Source organism: Somniosus microcephalus, chromosome 22, assembly GCF_052327205.1.
Source record: "Somniosus microcephalus isolate GS21.2 chromosome 22, FLI_Smic_1.0, whole genome shotgun sequence".
NCBI lineage: Eukaryota > Metazoa > Chordata > Chondrichthyes > Squaliformes > Somniosidae > Somniosus > Somniosus microcephalus.
In genome coordinates this window covers 20,385,955-20,402,059 of record NC_141008.1, presented here as the reverse complement: position 1 = coordinate 20,402,059, position 16,105 = coordinate 20,385,955, and the positions used below count along the sequence as shown (strand labels likewise).

The following is a 16,105-nucleotide window of genomic DNA, read 5'->3' as shown; positions in this document are numbered from 1 at the left end:
GGAACCAGAGCATGCCTGGCAGCTGTGGAACTTCACCCAGCATGGTTACTATCATCAGGGCGAGGGGGAAATTACAATGTTAGTTGTTTTTTGGTAGAGCAGCATTGCAATGTTGTGCCGAGTTTAGACTGAATTTCTGTATTAAGTTTACAGTAAAGAATTTAACAAGGTGAAGAACATGTCAAGAATGGACAAGTATGAAATGAGAAAAGGCCATTTAGGCACTTCAGTTAAATGTCATGAGCATGAAGGAGGGCAGTAATCCTCGGGCATGCTGTCTGCGAGTATCGCCTGGTTACCAATGAGCTTTGCAATGCCAAACCTGCAATGTAGAGGATAGCTTTCCAACTACATCAGAATCTACACATCATGGCTGGAGACAAAGTAAATGTTTCTTGGGGGTAGGTGCTGACATTCTGCACCTCTCACTACCAGACCAAACAAACACTCAATAATCGCTGTAGGGGCAAAACTAAACTATGAGCCCTGGAAATTTAAACCAAAAAAAAGGGGGTAGAGGGGAGAAATGTACAGGTGTTCTGCTGGTCAGACCCGAAATAGGTGCCCTGCTGCTGACTGACCTGCTTTGCATTTCCAACATTTTGCTGGGCTTTGGTTTAAGAGTGGTCAGATGTATTGGGAGTAAGCACATTTTTCATTATTTCTCCAATTTAAAAACTGATAAATGAGCGATGCAGTTCCATGTAGCATTCCCTTTTGTGTAACACAGGTGAAGAGCTGTCCTTCACTTACCCGCAAATGTAGATATGTGCACTCTCCTTCTGGATCAGGTTCCACACGTGCTCTTTATTTTTCTTCAGCAAATGCTGGACATACACCTGAGGGGTGAGGAGAGAAGAATGAATCACTTGAAATCACACATGTACAGATGAGGGAGCACTGGCCCATTCCTCCATAGAAACCTAAAGTCCTCCTCATCCCAGTATCCACCTCTTAAATGATTCAACTTTTTTCTTCTACTACCCTACCTGGAAGGCCAATCCAACAACAACTCACATTTATATAGCACCTTTAACAGATGGAAACAACCCAAGGCACTTCATAGGAGCGTTATCAAACAAAAACAGACATCGACCCAAAGTAGGAGATATTAGGACTGGCGACTAAAAACTTGGTCAAAGAGCTAAGTTTTAAGGAGGGTCTTAAAAGGAGTAGAGAGGGGTAGAGAGGTTTAGAGCTATTAATCACACTGTGAAGAAGTGCTTCCTAACATCAGCCGTGAACTTGCCTTTCATTAACTTCTGCCTATCCCCCCACTCCCCTGTCTTACCAAGGGATAATGCTCAGGATTAATCTTTCTATTCCACTTAGTACCTTATGTATCCCTAGAAGGTCCCCTCTCATTTGTCCCTGAAGAGTCCAAGTTTTTCTAACCTCTCCTCCATAGATCAATCCTCTGATATGAGGGACCTGCCTCACAGCCTTTCACTGCACCACGTCCAGAACCTGAATTTTCCTTTGTGCCTCAGTTACCAGAACCAAACTCAGTGCTCAAGATGTGGCCTGAGCACTAGACAGCTTCAGCACGACGGCTTTGGACGTACTCTACTGATTTGGCAGTATAGCTCGGCACTGGGTTCACTTTTTAAATTGCTGCTCAGCAGTGACGGGGACAAGTGTTGAGTTTCACTCCCAGATCGCTCAGCTTCTCCCCGAGCTAGAAGATCAACAGCTTTCACCAAGTACGTCTCCCATTTTGTTTTTCTTCCAACGTGTAACACCTTGTATTTATCTGTATTGAATTTTAACTGCCACAGTTCTTCTCATTTGCAAATTATACTAGATTCTTCTGGAGTTCCTTGGCTGTTTCATCAGACTCGACTGCCCCCCGCCCCCCCTTCTGAACGCAGTGCCCTGATGCACATCTGAACCTCAGATACCTGTTGCCTCAAGCTTTTCACGGGAACTTTATTGAAGTCTAGATATATTACATCATTGGGTATCCCAACATAATTTCTTGGAGATGGACAAGGAATTGATTGAAAGAGAGAGATCAGTGGATACTATTTAAGGTGAATGATGCTTGACTGGTCCCATCTTCGGATTTGACCAATTCGCATTGGGCTTCTGAATGTAGCTCACATCAGAAACAGTAGGGCCCCAGCACCAATGGTACTGAGAAGAGCCTCAGATTGAACTTTGCTCATAAATGCCCAAATGCTGGTTAAGTATTCCCACTAAAGCTGAAGGACTCATTTCATCAGGATCTTTAAACATGAAGTGATATGTTCCTCATTTATCTTATCAGGACGAATTCGAATTTCTAAAATAAAGTCAGTTTCCAAGCACGGTGGCATAGTGGTTAGCACTGTTGCCTCACAGCGCCAGGGACCCGGGTTCAAATCCGGCCTCGGGTGACTGTCTGTGTGGAGTTTGCACATTCTCCCCGTGTTTGCGTGGGTTTCCTCCGGGTGCTCCGGTTTCCTCCCACAGTCCAAAGATGTGCGGGTTAGGTTGATTGGCCATGATAAAAATTGGCCCTTAGTGTTAGGGGGGGATTAAATATGTGGGGTTACGGGGATAGGGCTTGGGTGGAATGGCTGTCGGTGTAGGGACCGGGTGCTAGGGTTTGGATGATCAGCCATGATCTCGTTGAATGGCGGAGCAGGCTCGAAGGGCCGAATGGCCTACTCCTGCTCCTAGTTTCTATGGTATTGCAAGGGACTCATTAAATTGTAATTATGGAATGTCAGGATTTCTCGGTGCAGGGGGAGGGGAGCAGAGAGGGGGAGAAATTCGTGCTGGGGTAGGCTGCATGTTATGGCCCTAGCTTGCTTCAACACTGGCTCACCTTCTCGGCGTGGTCTCTGGAGAATGCTACATTAAGCTGAGTAAGGACACCGTCCTTCTGAAACTGCTCCAGCTGTTCCTGATACAGGTAGTCCTCGTTCTGGTGACGGCAGCCGTAGTACAGCACAGTCTCTCCAACCTCCTTCCCTGTAAAACAAAGTGCGATGGTCTCTTATTCCCCAAACACATTCGCCTCTGGGTGTACCACTCATTAGGCAAAAGTCAGTTTGAAATTTTTAAGGGTAGGAGGTGGCTGAAAAAAAACCCAACCAATTTGGGAGAGGCTAAGCTGAAGAGGAATAGGATTTCTCAACATCAAACAATATTCTAGGTTTACAACAGCCAGTAGGTCATAACTAGAAACTTAGGTGAAAAGCCAAGGCTCACAGTGCAGGATGCCTCAGAGGTTGAAGAGCAAGATAAATGAGAAAATCAAGTAGTATTGGTTAGGTGACACCAAACTTGGTTTTGAAAGCCTGCTGATTATAGGAGGAAAGATAGTTGAGGAAGCAATGAATTTCATAGTTTTGAGATCATTTTGGGAAGGGGGGGGGGGGGGGGTAGGGAAAGAAAGTTGCAGTCAGGGAATTAGACTGAAAAAGAGGAATATCAAAAGGTATGAGGAGAGAGTACAAAAGTGGGATTAGACTAGTGATTAGACTAGTGGCTAGTGAAGAAAAACGCTGGCGTAGACTTTATGGGCAGAATAGCCCTTTTCTGTGGTGTAACATTCTCGGACTCCTTATCTCTCCTGGAGCTACTCATCCCATCAGCGTGGGCAGGATTGAGCCCCAGAGACAGAAATATAATACGGTAGAATGGCATACGTCTGCGTTGACAGTGATAAGTCTTGATTCTAAACACAGTGAGAAGGCATTTAGGTTAAGTTGTTACAAAATAAGGGTCACCTTAATCCAGCTGGCCAATTATTGAGAAACAGCTTTAGTTTTCCAGGCAGTTTTAAAAGCTCGAACCCGCGTCCAAACCAGAACCCTGGGCTTCTTCCGTTGGTGCGAGTCACCAAATATTGAGCTTGGGTTGGGCAGAACCGACTGTTTTCAGCTTTGACTATTCAAAACAATGTTCTGGGAACTCAGGAATTCTAAAGACCCACCTGGCAATTCCAGTCTGGGCTCAGCTGCTCTGATTGGTGGATTGGGGACATTGGCTGAATGTGGATCAGATCAGCCCAGGCAGTAGAGGAGCAGGCCAAGATATGAACAGTAAGTGAGGCAGGTACAGGCAGCCAGCTGATTTTTGCACAGGATGTTTGAATTTATTTTGTATGGTGGGGGGCGGGGGTTGAACCTTATTTGTTGTGTAATTATAAGTAGCCCATCACTATCGAGGCATGTGAATCGATTATACATGATCTGGAAGAGCAAAAGTGGAATAGTGTGCTACTCCTCAACACTGATCTCCCTCACCCGATGAGAAAAAGTATCTGATTATATGTCACAACATTTCAAACCAGTATTTAAGTGGGGAATTAAATAAATAGTTGGGAAAAAAATGATTGAATCATATGAAGAAAGAGCAATGAAATGGCCTCCTCTGTACCAAAACTTCCATAACAAATTATTACGATATATATTTACATGTAACTCGAAAAATAACTTCACAGCTGACAGATGGAATAGATTGCTGCCAAACTGGTGACTAGATTCAGTTAATGACGACTTTATATAGCACTATATATACACCTCGCAGAAATGTGTCAAAGTATTTCATACAACAAACTTTGTGAAATCGGAATGCGGGTAAGGACAACAATTTTGTACACATCAAGACACCACAAACCACAAGGAGGTGAACGAATCTGTTCTTGGTGGTACTGATCGAGGGAGGAATGTTGGCTCGGACACTGGGAGAGTGCGCCCTGGTCTCCTTCAAATGGTGCCATGGGATCTCCACCAAATGATGCACCCCTCAGTTTAATGTCTCCTCCAAGGACCGTCACTCTGACAGTGCAGCACTCCCTCAGTCCTGCAGTACAGTCTCAGTCTAGATCATGTGCTCTAATTTTAAGAGTGTGGGGCTTGTATGCACAACCTTCTGATTCAGGGGTAAGAGCTAACAACTCAGCCAAGCTGACACAAAACACATTTACAAAAAAAATACAAATGAATAGATTCAAAAATGTGTGTGTTATAAAGGTCTGGTGCCAAGGCAGTGCGATGAAAATGATCTAATCAGAATCCCCAGCAGGGAGTGCTGCATAGGCAAATATTGCAGCAACCTGGTTATACATTGATCGTGATGGAACCAGATCTCCGTACAGAGGTGGAACAGCATTAGAGAAAGAGGGAAAGAAAGGGAAGCCACATCTCAAGAGAGCTAAAGGGAGGGAAAAGTCAGGATCAGTACACAGTGATGCTGGACCGAGTCACCCAAAGAGGGAAAGGTTCAGGCCCCTGCAAATGTTAGAAGTATGGTTTTGCTCCTGTACCTTGCTGCTTCAGCCAGGCTCGTTCCTGAATAAACCCAACAAAGGGAGCGATGCCGGTGCCGGGTCCGATCATGAGAATGGGCGTACTGGGTTTGTAGGGCAGCCGGAACTGAGACTTCCGTACGTACACTGGGGCAGTTGACTTGTGACTGTTATCGGTTGGCACTTTGTTGCGTAGCCAGGTTGTCGCCACACCTCTGTTGATGCGGCCTGCTTTAGACGTGTACTCCACCACAACGGCACAGATATGAACTGAATCAAAGTGAACCTAAAACACAACACACTCATTAAGCCATTTAAAAACAGTAACCGTGAAATATGTGCCGAGTACATTACAAAGCTGTTACCAAATCATTCAACACTAACTCACTGCCAGGTAAATTCACTTTTTTCCCCTTCGTGCTGTGCGAGATATCATTGTTAAATATGAAAATACAAGTTGTTACAGGAGCACTGATGCCCCAGGTAGTTTGTTAGTTTCTGTATAATAAACACGAGAAGCTAGATCCGTGTAATGGTGCCAGTACACAAGACTACAGTTAAACTTCACTGAGTCAAACTGCTGCTTCACATACTGACTCAGTGTTACATAATGATACTAATTGCTAGCTCTCCATGCCACCTAGGTTTGGGTAGGGATTCTGGTTCTCTGTCTGATCCCATATGGCATGGTTGGAGCTGGAAGCCTGAAGAACTCCAGGTGAGGTATACAGGAGCTTCTTTGACAACTCCCCACGTGACCCCCCCCCCTGGAACGAGGCAGGTGCCCCATCCTTCAGGCAGCAAAGTCCAAAGATGGACATGGCATTTGTGAGATCAGTGAGCTCTCTCTCTTCCCCTGCCCTCGAGGAGCTAGGCATGGCCTAGTCATTTTTTTCTTCCAACTTGCTTGCGTTTTGTTGGATACCCTGTTGCATGAAAGAGGTCCAACTGGTACCAACAACACTGACAAGGGCCTCACAAACGGTTATGTTTCCTGGAGGTCTAGAATCAGCTTGACACGCAAAGTCTCAATCCCCATTAAAACGAGAGAGAGAAAGACCTTGGCCTAGAAATTCAGTATAGCCACGTTTGGGGCGCTACAGCCAGGCGGCCGCTAAAGTTTGCGCCCGGCGCAACTTCGCGCCACCTTCGCCGATATTCAGTGGCATCGCCCCAAGAGGTTGCTGCTGCGCTAAAACAAGCGATGCACGACTATCATTAGGCGCTAAGCCGGCGGCCCGGGGCGATACCCCCGAGGGCGGGCGCAGCGCAGGTTCGGCGAGTTGCTGATTGACGGCAGACACTCTGGCGCCGGTGAGCTCTTAAAGGGGGAGGGTGGATTTGTTTGCCTGCCACGCCCTGCACACTGCAGCCCTGAAGCAAGGCCTGACCACTGCTGCTTAATCTGTACAACGCCCAGGAGTATGGAGAAGGCCAACGTTTGCACCCATTGCAGCCCCCATTATATGTTTCCAATCAATGCTATGGCTCTGAAGTTAAAGACAAGTGCAAAGCTGTGGCCTGAAGCCACAAGTACCTGTGCGAGTGTTGAGCCAAACCAGAAAGCTCTCTACCTTTGTCTCTCTGCAAAGATCCGTCTCTCACAAAGAAGGAGTGTTGCAAAATGGCTGCCAGGAGGAGTGCCATTTAATTTGCACCCCCCTCGCCCCGCAGCGACTGGGAACCGTTCCCCTCTACCAGTCGCTAGGGGCGCCAGGCGCACAATAGGCCGGCGCCACTGAATTTCCGGTTTGGGGCGCACAAAGGGCGTTGCACGATGAAATGACGTCAGGATCTGCGCGCGCAGCTGAGCGCGCGCAAAGGCTTTGCGCCGCCGCTAAATCTTTACTGAAGTTGGGGAGAAGCGCAGATCGCGCTGCGCCCGGCCGCTAGCCGCCTAGCGCCCCACATCTCCTCCTCCTAAGGCGCTAGCGCAAACAACTGAATTTCTAGGCCCTTGTATTTATATAGCACCTTTCACTACCTCAGGACGTCCCAAAGCGCTTTACAACCAATTAAGTACTTTGGCAATGTAGTCACTGTTGTAATGTAGAAACGCAGCAGCCAATTTGCACACAGCAAGCTCCCACAAACAGCAGTGAGATAATGACCAGATAATCTGTTGTTTTTCATGATGGTTGGTTGGTTGGGGGATAAATATTGGCTAGGACACCGGGGATAACTCCCCTGCTCTTCTTCGAAATAGTGCCATGGGATCTTTTACATCCACCTGAGGAGGCAGACATCATATCCGAAAGACATTGCAGCACTCCCTCAGTACTGCACTGAAGAATTAGCCTAGATTATGTGCTCAAGTCTCTGGAGTGGGGACTTGAACCCACAACCTTCGGACTCAAGAGGCGAGGGTGCTGCCCACTGAGCCAAGACTTCAAGGCAGCAACTTCGCCCTCGGCTCCAGTGATCTCACACTGTTCAGGCCAAAGCAGGGCTTGCATTAGGGCAGGGAATCAATGCAATCCATAGTGTTCTATATTTTACAGAAGCCACTTTTCCAGACAATGCTTCCCATTAATTTTGAACAAGATTCAGCTTCCAGTCCTGCAGCACGATGTCAGTGTTACTTTAAGCAAGTATTTAGCTGCAAATTTGCAGTAACATTTTAGCACCAAGCTATTTGACTAGCATTTGACTCAATTTGAATTAAGAATTTCTTTTAAAAATTGAACTGTTAAAAAATGATTAGTTTGCTTTTTACTATTTGTTTTAAAAAACAAAATCATATTAGTTCGAACAGAATCACTGGAGAGGAACGGGATGTGCCCAGTGTGATGGAGCAAAATTAAAATGCACAGACTCAAAACAACGTAGGTTAATGGTTGCATCAGCTGACATTAATGCAGTGTCCACCAGCCCCACCTCCCCGGATCAGGCTCGACTCAATGACACAGTTGACCAGACTGTGCAATCGGAATTCAGAGAAGTCAAAGAACATTCACCGAACAAATGTGTGTCATGTTTTTTGGACCTGAAGGTTTAAAATTGATGATCTGTTTATTTATACTGCGATCAATACCATATTGTAAGTGGTTTATTCTCATTAATATCTTTGACAGCCGTTACATTGCTACATCAACTGCATTCGGCAGTGCCTCTCGGCAAGTCTCACCTTTGAAGATGAAGCAATAGAATAGTAGCGGGCCTGTAACCGTGGCAACAACTCACAGAGATGGTCGATGGGAGGGCGGAGAGTTGGCAAGTCTTGCAGGATGGCCAGAATGTTCCTCCTGTCATCCACCACCCAATTGAGGTATTGCGACTGAAACACAGTATATACAGACATCCTTACTGGAGTGAAGAGATTGCCCCACATTCAAATCTGACTTTGTTCTTAAGCATTTACCAGCACAGATTCCTCCTGACATGTGGGACAACAGAATATACCACAGGTACCGGCACAATACTCTATTTAACAAATAATTCAAAAGAGCTGGTGCAGACTCGATGGGCTGAATGGTCTCCTTCTGTGCTGTACCATTCGATGATTCTATAAAATGGACTGGACTATAAACAAAATACAATGGCCTGTATTTTACAGCAGTACACATGGGCCATACACTTTTATACAAAGATTAAACCTGGTCTAGATAGGGCAGGGGGAGCGAGCGAGGGGGGGCGCGCGAGGGAGAAGGGGGGGGCGCGCGAAGGGGAAGGGGGGGGCGCGAGGGGGAAGCGCGAGGGGGAAGGGGGGCGGCGCGAGGGGGGAGGGGGGCGGCGCGAGGGGGGGGCGCGAGGGGGAGGGGGGAGCGCGAGGGGGGAGCGCGAGGGGGGAGCGCGAGGGGGGAGCGCGAGGGGGGAGCGCGAGGGGGGAGCGCGAGGGGGGAGCGCGAGGGGGGAGCGCGAGGGGGGAGCGCGAGGGGGGAGCGCGAGGGGGGAGCGCGAGGGGGGGAGCGCGAGGGGGGGAGCGCGAGGGGGGGAGCGCGAGGGGGGGAGCGCGAGGGGGGGAGCGCGAGGGGGGGAGCGCGAGGGGGGGAGCGCGAGGGGGGAGCGCGGGGGGGGGGAGCGCGGGGGGGGGGAGCGCGGGGGGGGAGCGCGGGGGGGGGAGCGAGGGGGGGGGCGCGAGGGGGGAGGGCGAGGGGGGAGGGCGAGGGGGGAGGGCGAGGGGGGAGGGCGAGGGGGGAGGGCGAGGGGGAGGGCGAGGGGGGAGGGCGAGGGGGGAGGGCGAGGGGGGAGGGCGAGGGGGGAGGGCGAGGGGGGAGGGCGAGGGGGGAGGGCGAGGGGGGAGGGCGAGGGGGGAGGGCGAGGGGGGAGGGCGAGGGGGGAGGGCGAGGGGGGAGGGCGAGGGGGGAGGGCGAGGGGGGGCGCGAGGGGGGAAGGGGGGGGCGCGAGGGGGAAGGGGGGGGCGCGAGGGGGAAGGGGAGGGGCGCGAGGGGGAGGGGGGGCGCGCGAGGGGGAGGGGGGGGCGCGAGGGGGAGGGGGGGGCGCGAGGGGGAGGGGGGGGCGCGAGGGGGAGGGGGGGGCGCGAGGGGGAAGGGGGGCGCGAGGGGGAAGGGGGGCGCGAGGGGGAAGGGGGGGCGCGAGGGGGAAGGGGGGGCGCGAGGGGGAAGGGGGGGCGCGAGGGGGAAGGGGGGGCGCGAGGGGGAAGGGGGGGCGCGAGGGGGAAGGGGGGGCGCGAGGGGAAGGGGGGGCGCGAGGGGGAAGGGGGGGCGCGAGGGGAAGGGGGGGCGCGAGGGGGAAGGGGGGGCGCGAGGGGGAAGGGGGGGCGCGAGGGGGAAGGGGGGGCGCGAGGGGAAGGGGGGGCGCGAGGGGGAAGGGGGGGCGCGAGGGGGAAGGGGGGGCGCGAGGGGGAAGGGGGGGCGCGAGGGGGAAGGGGGGGCGCGAGGGGGAAGGGGGGGCGCGAGGGGGAAGGGGGGGCGCGAGGGGGAAGGGGGGGCGCGAGGGGGAAGGGGGGGGCGCGAGGGGGAAGGGGGGGCGCGAGGGGGAAGGGGGGGCGCGAGGGGGAAGGGGGGGCGCGAGGGGGAAGGGGGGGCGCGAGGGGGAAGGGGGGGCGCGAGGGGGAAGGGGGGGCGCGAGGGGGAAGGGGGGGCGCGAGGGGGAAGGGGGGGCGCGAGGGGGAAGGGGGGGCGCGAGGGGGAAGGGGGGGCGCGAGGGGGAAGGGGGGGCGCGAGGGGAAGGGGGGGCGCGAGGGGGAAGGGGGGGCGCGAGGGGGAAGGGGGGGCGCGAGGGGGAAGGGGGGGCGCGAGGGGGAAGGGGGGGCGCGAGGGGGAAGGGGGGGCGCGAGGGGGAAGGGGGGGCGCGAGGGGGAAGGGGGGGCGCGAGGGGGAAGGGGGGGCGCGAGGGGGAAGGGGGGGGCGAGGGGGAAGGGGGGGGCGAGGGGGAAGGGGGGGGCGAGGGGGAAGGGGGGGCGCGAGGGGGAAGGGGGGGCGCGAGGGGGAAGGGGGGGCGCGAGGGGGAAGGGGGGCGCGAGGGGGAAGGGGGGGCGCGAGGGGGAAGGGGGGGCGCGAGGGGGAAGGGGGGGCGCGAGGGGGAAGGGGGGGCGCGAGGGGGAAGGGGGGGCGCGAGGGGGAAGGGGGGGCGCGAGGGGAAGGGGGGGCGCGAGGGGGAAGGGGGGGCGCGAGGGGGAAGGGGGGGCGCGAGGGGGAAGGGGGGGCGCGAGGGGGAAGGGGGGGCGCGAGGGGGAAGGGGGGCGCGAGGGGAAGGGGGGCGCGAGGGGGAAGGGGGGGCGCGAGGGGGAAGGGGGGGCGCGAGGGGGAAGGGGGGGCGCGAGGGGGAAGGGGGGGCGCGAGGGGGAAGGGGGGGCGCGAGGGGGAAGGGGGGGCGCGAGGGGGAAGGGGGGGCGCGAGGGGGAAGGGGGGGCGCGAGGGGGAAGGGGGGGCGCGAGGGGGAAGGGGGGGCGCGAGGGGGAAGGGGGGCGCGAGGGGGAAGGGGGGGCGCGAGGGGGAAGGGGGGCGCGAGGGGAAGGGGGGCGCGAGGGGGAAGGGGGGCGCGAGGGGGAAGGGGGGCGCGAGGGGGAAGGGGGGCGCGAGGGGGAAGGGGGGGCGCGAGGGGGAAGGGGGGGCGCGAGGGGGAGGGGGGGCGCGAGGGGGAAGGGGGGGCGCGAGGGGGAAGGGGGGGCGCGAGGGGGAAGGGGGGCGCGAGGGGGAAGGGGGGGCGCGAGGGGGAAGGGGGGGCGCGAGGGGAAGGGGGGGCGCGAGGGGGAAGGGGGGCGCGAGGGGGAAGGGGGGGCGCGAGGGGGAAGGGGGGGCGCGAGGGGGAAGGGGGGGCGCGAGGGGGAAGGGGGGGCGCGAGGGGGAAGGGGGGGCGCGAGGGGGAAGGGGGGGCGCGAGGGGGAAGGGGGGGCGCGAGGGGGAAGGGGGGGCGCGAGGGGGAAGGGGGGGCGCGAGGGGGAAGGGGGGGCGCGAGGGGGAAGGGGGGGCGCGAGGGGGAAGGGGGGGCGCGAGGGGGAAGGGGGGGCGCGAGGGGGAAGGGGGGGCGCGAGGGGGAAGGGGGGGCGCGAGGGGGAAGGGGGGGCGCGAGGGGGAAGGGGGGGCGCGAGGGGGAAGGGGGGGCGCGAGGGGGAAGGGGGGCGCGAGGGGGAAGGGGGGGCGCGAGGGGGAAGGGGGGGCGCGAGGGGGAAGGGGGGGCGCGAGGGGGAAGGGGGGGCGCGAGGGGGAAGGGGGGCGCGAGGGGGAAGGGGGGGCGCGAGGGGGAAGGGGGGGCGCGAGGGGGAAGGGGGGGCGCGAGGGGGAAGGGGGGGCGCGAGGGGGAAGGGGGGCGCGAGGGGGAAGGGGGGGCGCGAGGGGGAAGGGGGGGCGCGAGGGGGAAGGGGGGGCGCGAGGGGGAAGGGGGGGCGCGAGGGGGAAGGGGGGGCGCGAGGGGGAAGGGGGGGCGCGAGGGGGAAGGGGGGGCGCGAGGGGGAAGGGGGGGCGCGAGGGGGAAGGGGGGGCGCGAGGGGGAAGGGGGGGCGCGAGGGGGAAGGGGGGGCGCGAGGGGGAAGGGGGGGCGCGAGGGGGAAGGGGGGGCGCGAGGGGGAAGGGGGGGCGCGAGGGGGAAGGGGGGGCGCGAGGGGGAAGGGGGGGCGCGAGGGGGAAGGGGGGGCGCGAGGGGAAGGGGGGGGCGCGAGGGGGAAGGGGGGGCGCGAGGGGGAAGGGGGGGCGCGAGGGGGAAGGGGGGGCGCGAGGGGGAAGGGGGGGCGCGAGGGGGAAGGGGGGGCGCGAGGGGGAAGGGGGGGCGCGAGGGGGAAGGGGGGGCGCGAGGGGAAGGGGGGGCGCGAGGGGGAAGGGGGGGCGCGAGGGGGAAGGGGGGCGCGAGGGGGAAGGGGGGCGCGAGGGGGAAGGGGGCGCGAGGGGGAAGGGGGGCGCGAGGGGGAAGGGGGGCGCGAGGGGGGAGGGCGAGGAGGGAGGGGGGGCGCGAGGGGGGAGGGGGGGCGCGAGGGGGGAGGGGGAGGGGGGCGCGAGGGGGGAGGGGGGGCGCGAGGGGGGAGGGGGGGCGCGAGGGGGGAGGGGGGGCGCGATGGGGGAGGGGGGGCGCGAGGGGAGGGGGGGCGCGAGGGGGGAGGGGGGCGCGAGGGGGGAGGGGGGGCGCGAGGGGGGAGGGGGGGCGCGATGGGGGAGGGGGGCGCGAGGGGGGAGGGGGGCGCGAGGGGGGAGGGGGGGCGCGTGGGGGGCGCGAGGGGGGAGGGGGGGCGCGAGGGGGGAGGGGGGGCGCGAGGGGGGAGGGGGGGCGCGAGGGGTGAAGGGGGGGCGCGAGGGGTGAAGGGGGGGCGCGAGGGGTGAAGGGGGGGCGCGAGGGGTGAAGGGGGGGCGCGAGGGGTGAAGGGGGGGCGCGAGGGGTGAAGGGGGGGGGGCGCGAGGGGGGAAGGGGGGGCGCGAGGGGGAGGGGGGGGGGGCGGAGCGACAGAGCAAGAGAGAGAGTCACGCAAGTGGATGCCCAACTGGTGTCTGAACAAGATTGACTTCCAACATTCATAACTAGGTTCTCAACAAACATTGGTGCACTCTACCTTTCCTTCAGGGGAGGATGAAGCCATTTTCCGGAGAAATTCTTGCTCTTTGGGGTCTGATGCGTATTGTGCCAGTTCATAGAGGACGTTGGTGCGTGGAGGACTGGTGACATCCAGATAATGCAACAGAGCTGTTCGGTATGTGGTCGGGCAGGGGAATGGGTGTTTCTTATTGGACTCCTCTGGAAGCATACAACCACGACAAAGGAGAAATTAACAGCACACTGGAGAGAGCACTTGTTCAGACTCAGTAGCACTTCCATTGTAATGGAAATTAATAAAGATGTGCATTCGGAGCACTTGAAAGGCAACTGATCTCAAACAAAGCGAAACGAGTCCTGCTGGTGGGTAAGTTATTGCACTTCTCCAAATGGAGGATAAGTTCTGTGTATCCTTTTATTTTATCAAAGCTCATCAATCTACCCTCATCAGCATTAGCACAGATGGCCTGCAGGATTTTTATTTATACAGTCAAGTGTCTAAACATCAACTCCCAGACAGAGGTTTAAAGAACCTCTTTTAGCAGAAGGAAATGCTGATTTCAGTGCTTCTGACAGGATTCGTGGCAGGTCATGTGTTTTGTACAGGCAGACTGTGTAATTCAATTGGTTTATATGTAATCTTAATTATAACCTGAAAAAGGTCTGTTCTCAAAGATTAAAATAGAAATAAAAGGTTGGAAACTTGGGGAAGGGGGATCCATAAGTGCCATCACTGTGTAAGAGAAATACTGCAATTAATTATAGCAATGCAGTAAACGCCAGGGGTACTCATTTTGAATTTGAATGATTCTTTCCACGCCTCTTGTTCCCACTGGTGTTGCGAGTGTCAAATTAGAGGCCGAGTGACAATAATGAACTCCACAACGCGCACACAGCTGGGGGTTTTAAACCATGCCACACATCAGACATTGGTAACCAGCCCCTTTCCCACACTGCAAATGGCAGCTCGTTTCTCTGTTTGAATACGAGCGGCGTATTTAATATTCCACCATTCGATCCAACAAACATGAGGCATTCCTTCCTCATTGTTTTTCCTATTTCCACCCTTTACTGAATGTGGACAGCTCCTTTGTCACTCACCATCAAGATTTTTTAAAGAAAATATTACATCTAGGTCTGAGTTTAGTATTTTGCCAATCTCATTGACGATTGTTGAATCATTGGTGGGGAACACAGCCACGTGATCTCCACTCTCATACCTGCAACAGAAAGGGAAAAAAACACTGCAGTGAATTTTAAGAATATAGGAATGTAGAGGACCAGCTCTCTACTTAGCTGACCTCAAAGATCAGACATCTCGTACTCTCATATTCCCCATAAGTGCTTATTTTGCAAAGGATCAATTTCACACGCACAGAGTTGAGAGAATGTGGAACACTTGGGCCTAGAAAACCATAGATGCAAAGTCAACTGGTGTAAGAGGGAGTTAGATACTAAGGGTATTAATATGGAGAAAAATCAGGTTAACGGGATTAGATAGAACTAAAATGACCAATAAAAAATGGCATTTTAGCAGATTACTAGATGGCAATCCTGGTTAATCTCTAGCCAATGGGTGCCAAGGTTCCCAACACCACCCTGGCTAAGGTGAAGTAACTGAGCACAAACTGAGGATTATTACTTTGAACCTCCCTAGTCTGCATGTCCTGTCTTTCTATTAGAGCATCTAGCTGTCCCTTAAACGAGTCCAGTCCCATGGCATCAACATCTTCCCAAGAACCAGTTCCAGCTGTTAATCATTCTGTGTATAAAGAACTAGTTCCTGACATTTGTCTTAATTGCACTTCACAATCTTGAACCTGTGCCCTCTTGTCCTGGTACCCTGGTGTATGAATTCAGATTTACATGGATTACATGGAATTAACAGCACAGAAATCGGCCCAACCAGTCTATGCCAGTGTTTATGTTCCACACAAGCCTCCTCCCACCTTCATTCATCTCAGCTATTAGCATATCCTTCTATTCCTTTCTCCCTCGTATGTTTATCTAGCTTGTCCTTAAATGCATCCATACTATTCGCCTCAACTACTCCCTGTGGTAGCGAGTTCCACACTCTCACCACTCTCTGGGTAAAGAAGTTTGTGTGTGCCTAATAGGCTGGAATCAATTATCGCAATTGGTTGATGGGCAAAGCAGAAATCAATCCCGGGATGCGGCTGTCGCTGGCAAGGCCGGCATTTATTGCCCATTCCTAGCTGCCCTTGAAAAGGTGTTGGAGGGGTTGATACATGGGGCTGATCTTAGCTTGTTGTTCCTATGTCTTTTTTCTATTACTAAAACATCTTTTGTTATAATTTACACATTTCTCCTTCCCATTTGCTCCAACTGTATGAAAGTCTTGCTCCAGAAATAAGGGGATGGATTTTTTCCTTCAAATTACTGCCTACTTTGGGACAGTAAATAGAGTAAAATGGATTCTTAAAGGCTAGCACTTCACATCTCCTGCACCTGGATTATCCTACAGAAAAAGTGCCAATCCCCTTTAAGGCCCACAGGGAGATAAGAAGCTTCATGCAAATGGAGTCAAGGGCTGTGTCTAACCCCTCAAACCCATTTCCTCATTAGGCTAAACCTGCCCCAGACAATTACTGTCACTATATAAGTGTAGGGGTGGGAGCTGCAGGAAGGTATCCCTGAGGGTATATATTGAGGAGACCATTTTGTGCACTGCCACAAAGGATTGTTCCAGATGTCAACCGCATTAGTGCTTTGGAGTTCATTCAGGACTTTTGCTGCTAGTTTGGTCACTTGTGCTCCAAGTGCTGCTTTGCACTGGAGACACGGATTTCCCAATGGGAATGGCTCCATTCTTATGCTATTAAGAATGGGAGGAGGATAAAGAGGCTAGATTTCAGGGTCTTATTAGGCACGGTGAAAAGGTGTATCTACCCTATAAGCTCATACCCATACAGCAGAGTCTAC

The 16,105-nt window shown here is 55.6% G+C and overlaps 1 protein-coding gene across 3 annotated transcripts in view; it reads right to left on the bottom strand.

Annotated features, from left to right (window-relative positions):
* Positions 1–16,105, bottom strand: part of LOC147102088 (NADPH--cytochrome P450 reductase-like) — a 137,263-nt gene that overhangs the window by 7,803 nt on the left and 113,355 nt on the right. For all 3 annotated transcript variants that reach the window (XM_085964266.1, XM_085964264.1, XM_085964265.1), the window contains exons 10-15: positions 14,264–14,382; positions 13,182–13,363; positions 8,370–8,519; positions 5,261–5,528; positions 2,813–2,958; positions 754–839 (exon numbers count right to left, since the gene is read on the bottom strand). In XM_085964266.1, coding sequence (XP_085820392.1) covers positions 754–839; positions 2,813–2,958; positions 5,261–5,528; positions 8,370–8,519; positions 13,182–13,363; positions 14,264–14,382 — 951 coding nt within the window. The remainder of the gene's footprint in view (positions 1–753; positions 840–2,812; positions 2,959–5,260; positions 5,529–8,369; positions 8,520–13,181; positions 13,364–14,263; positions 14,383–16,105) is intronic.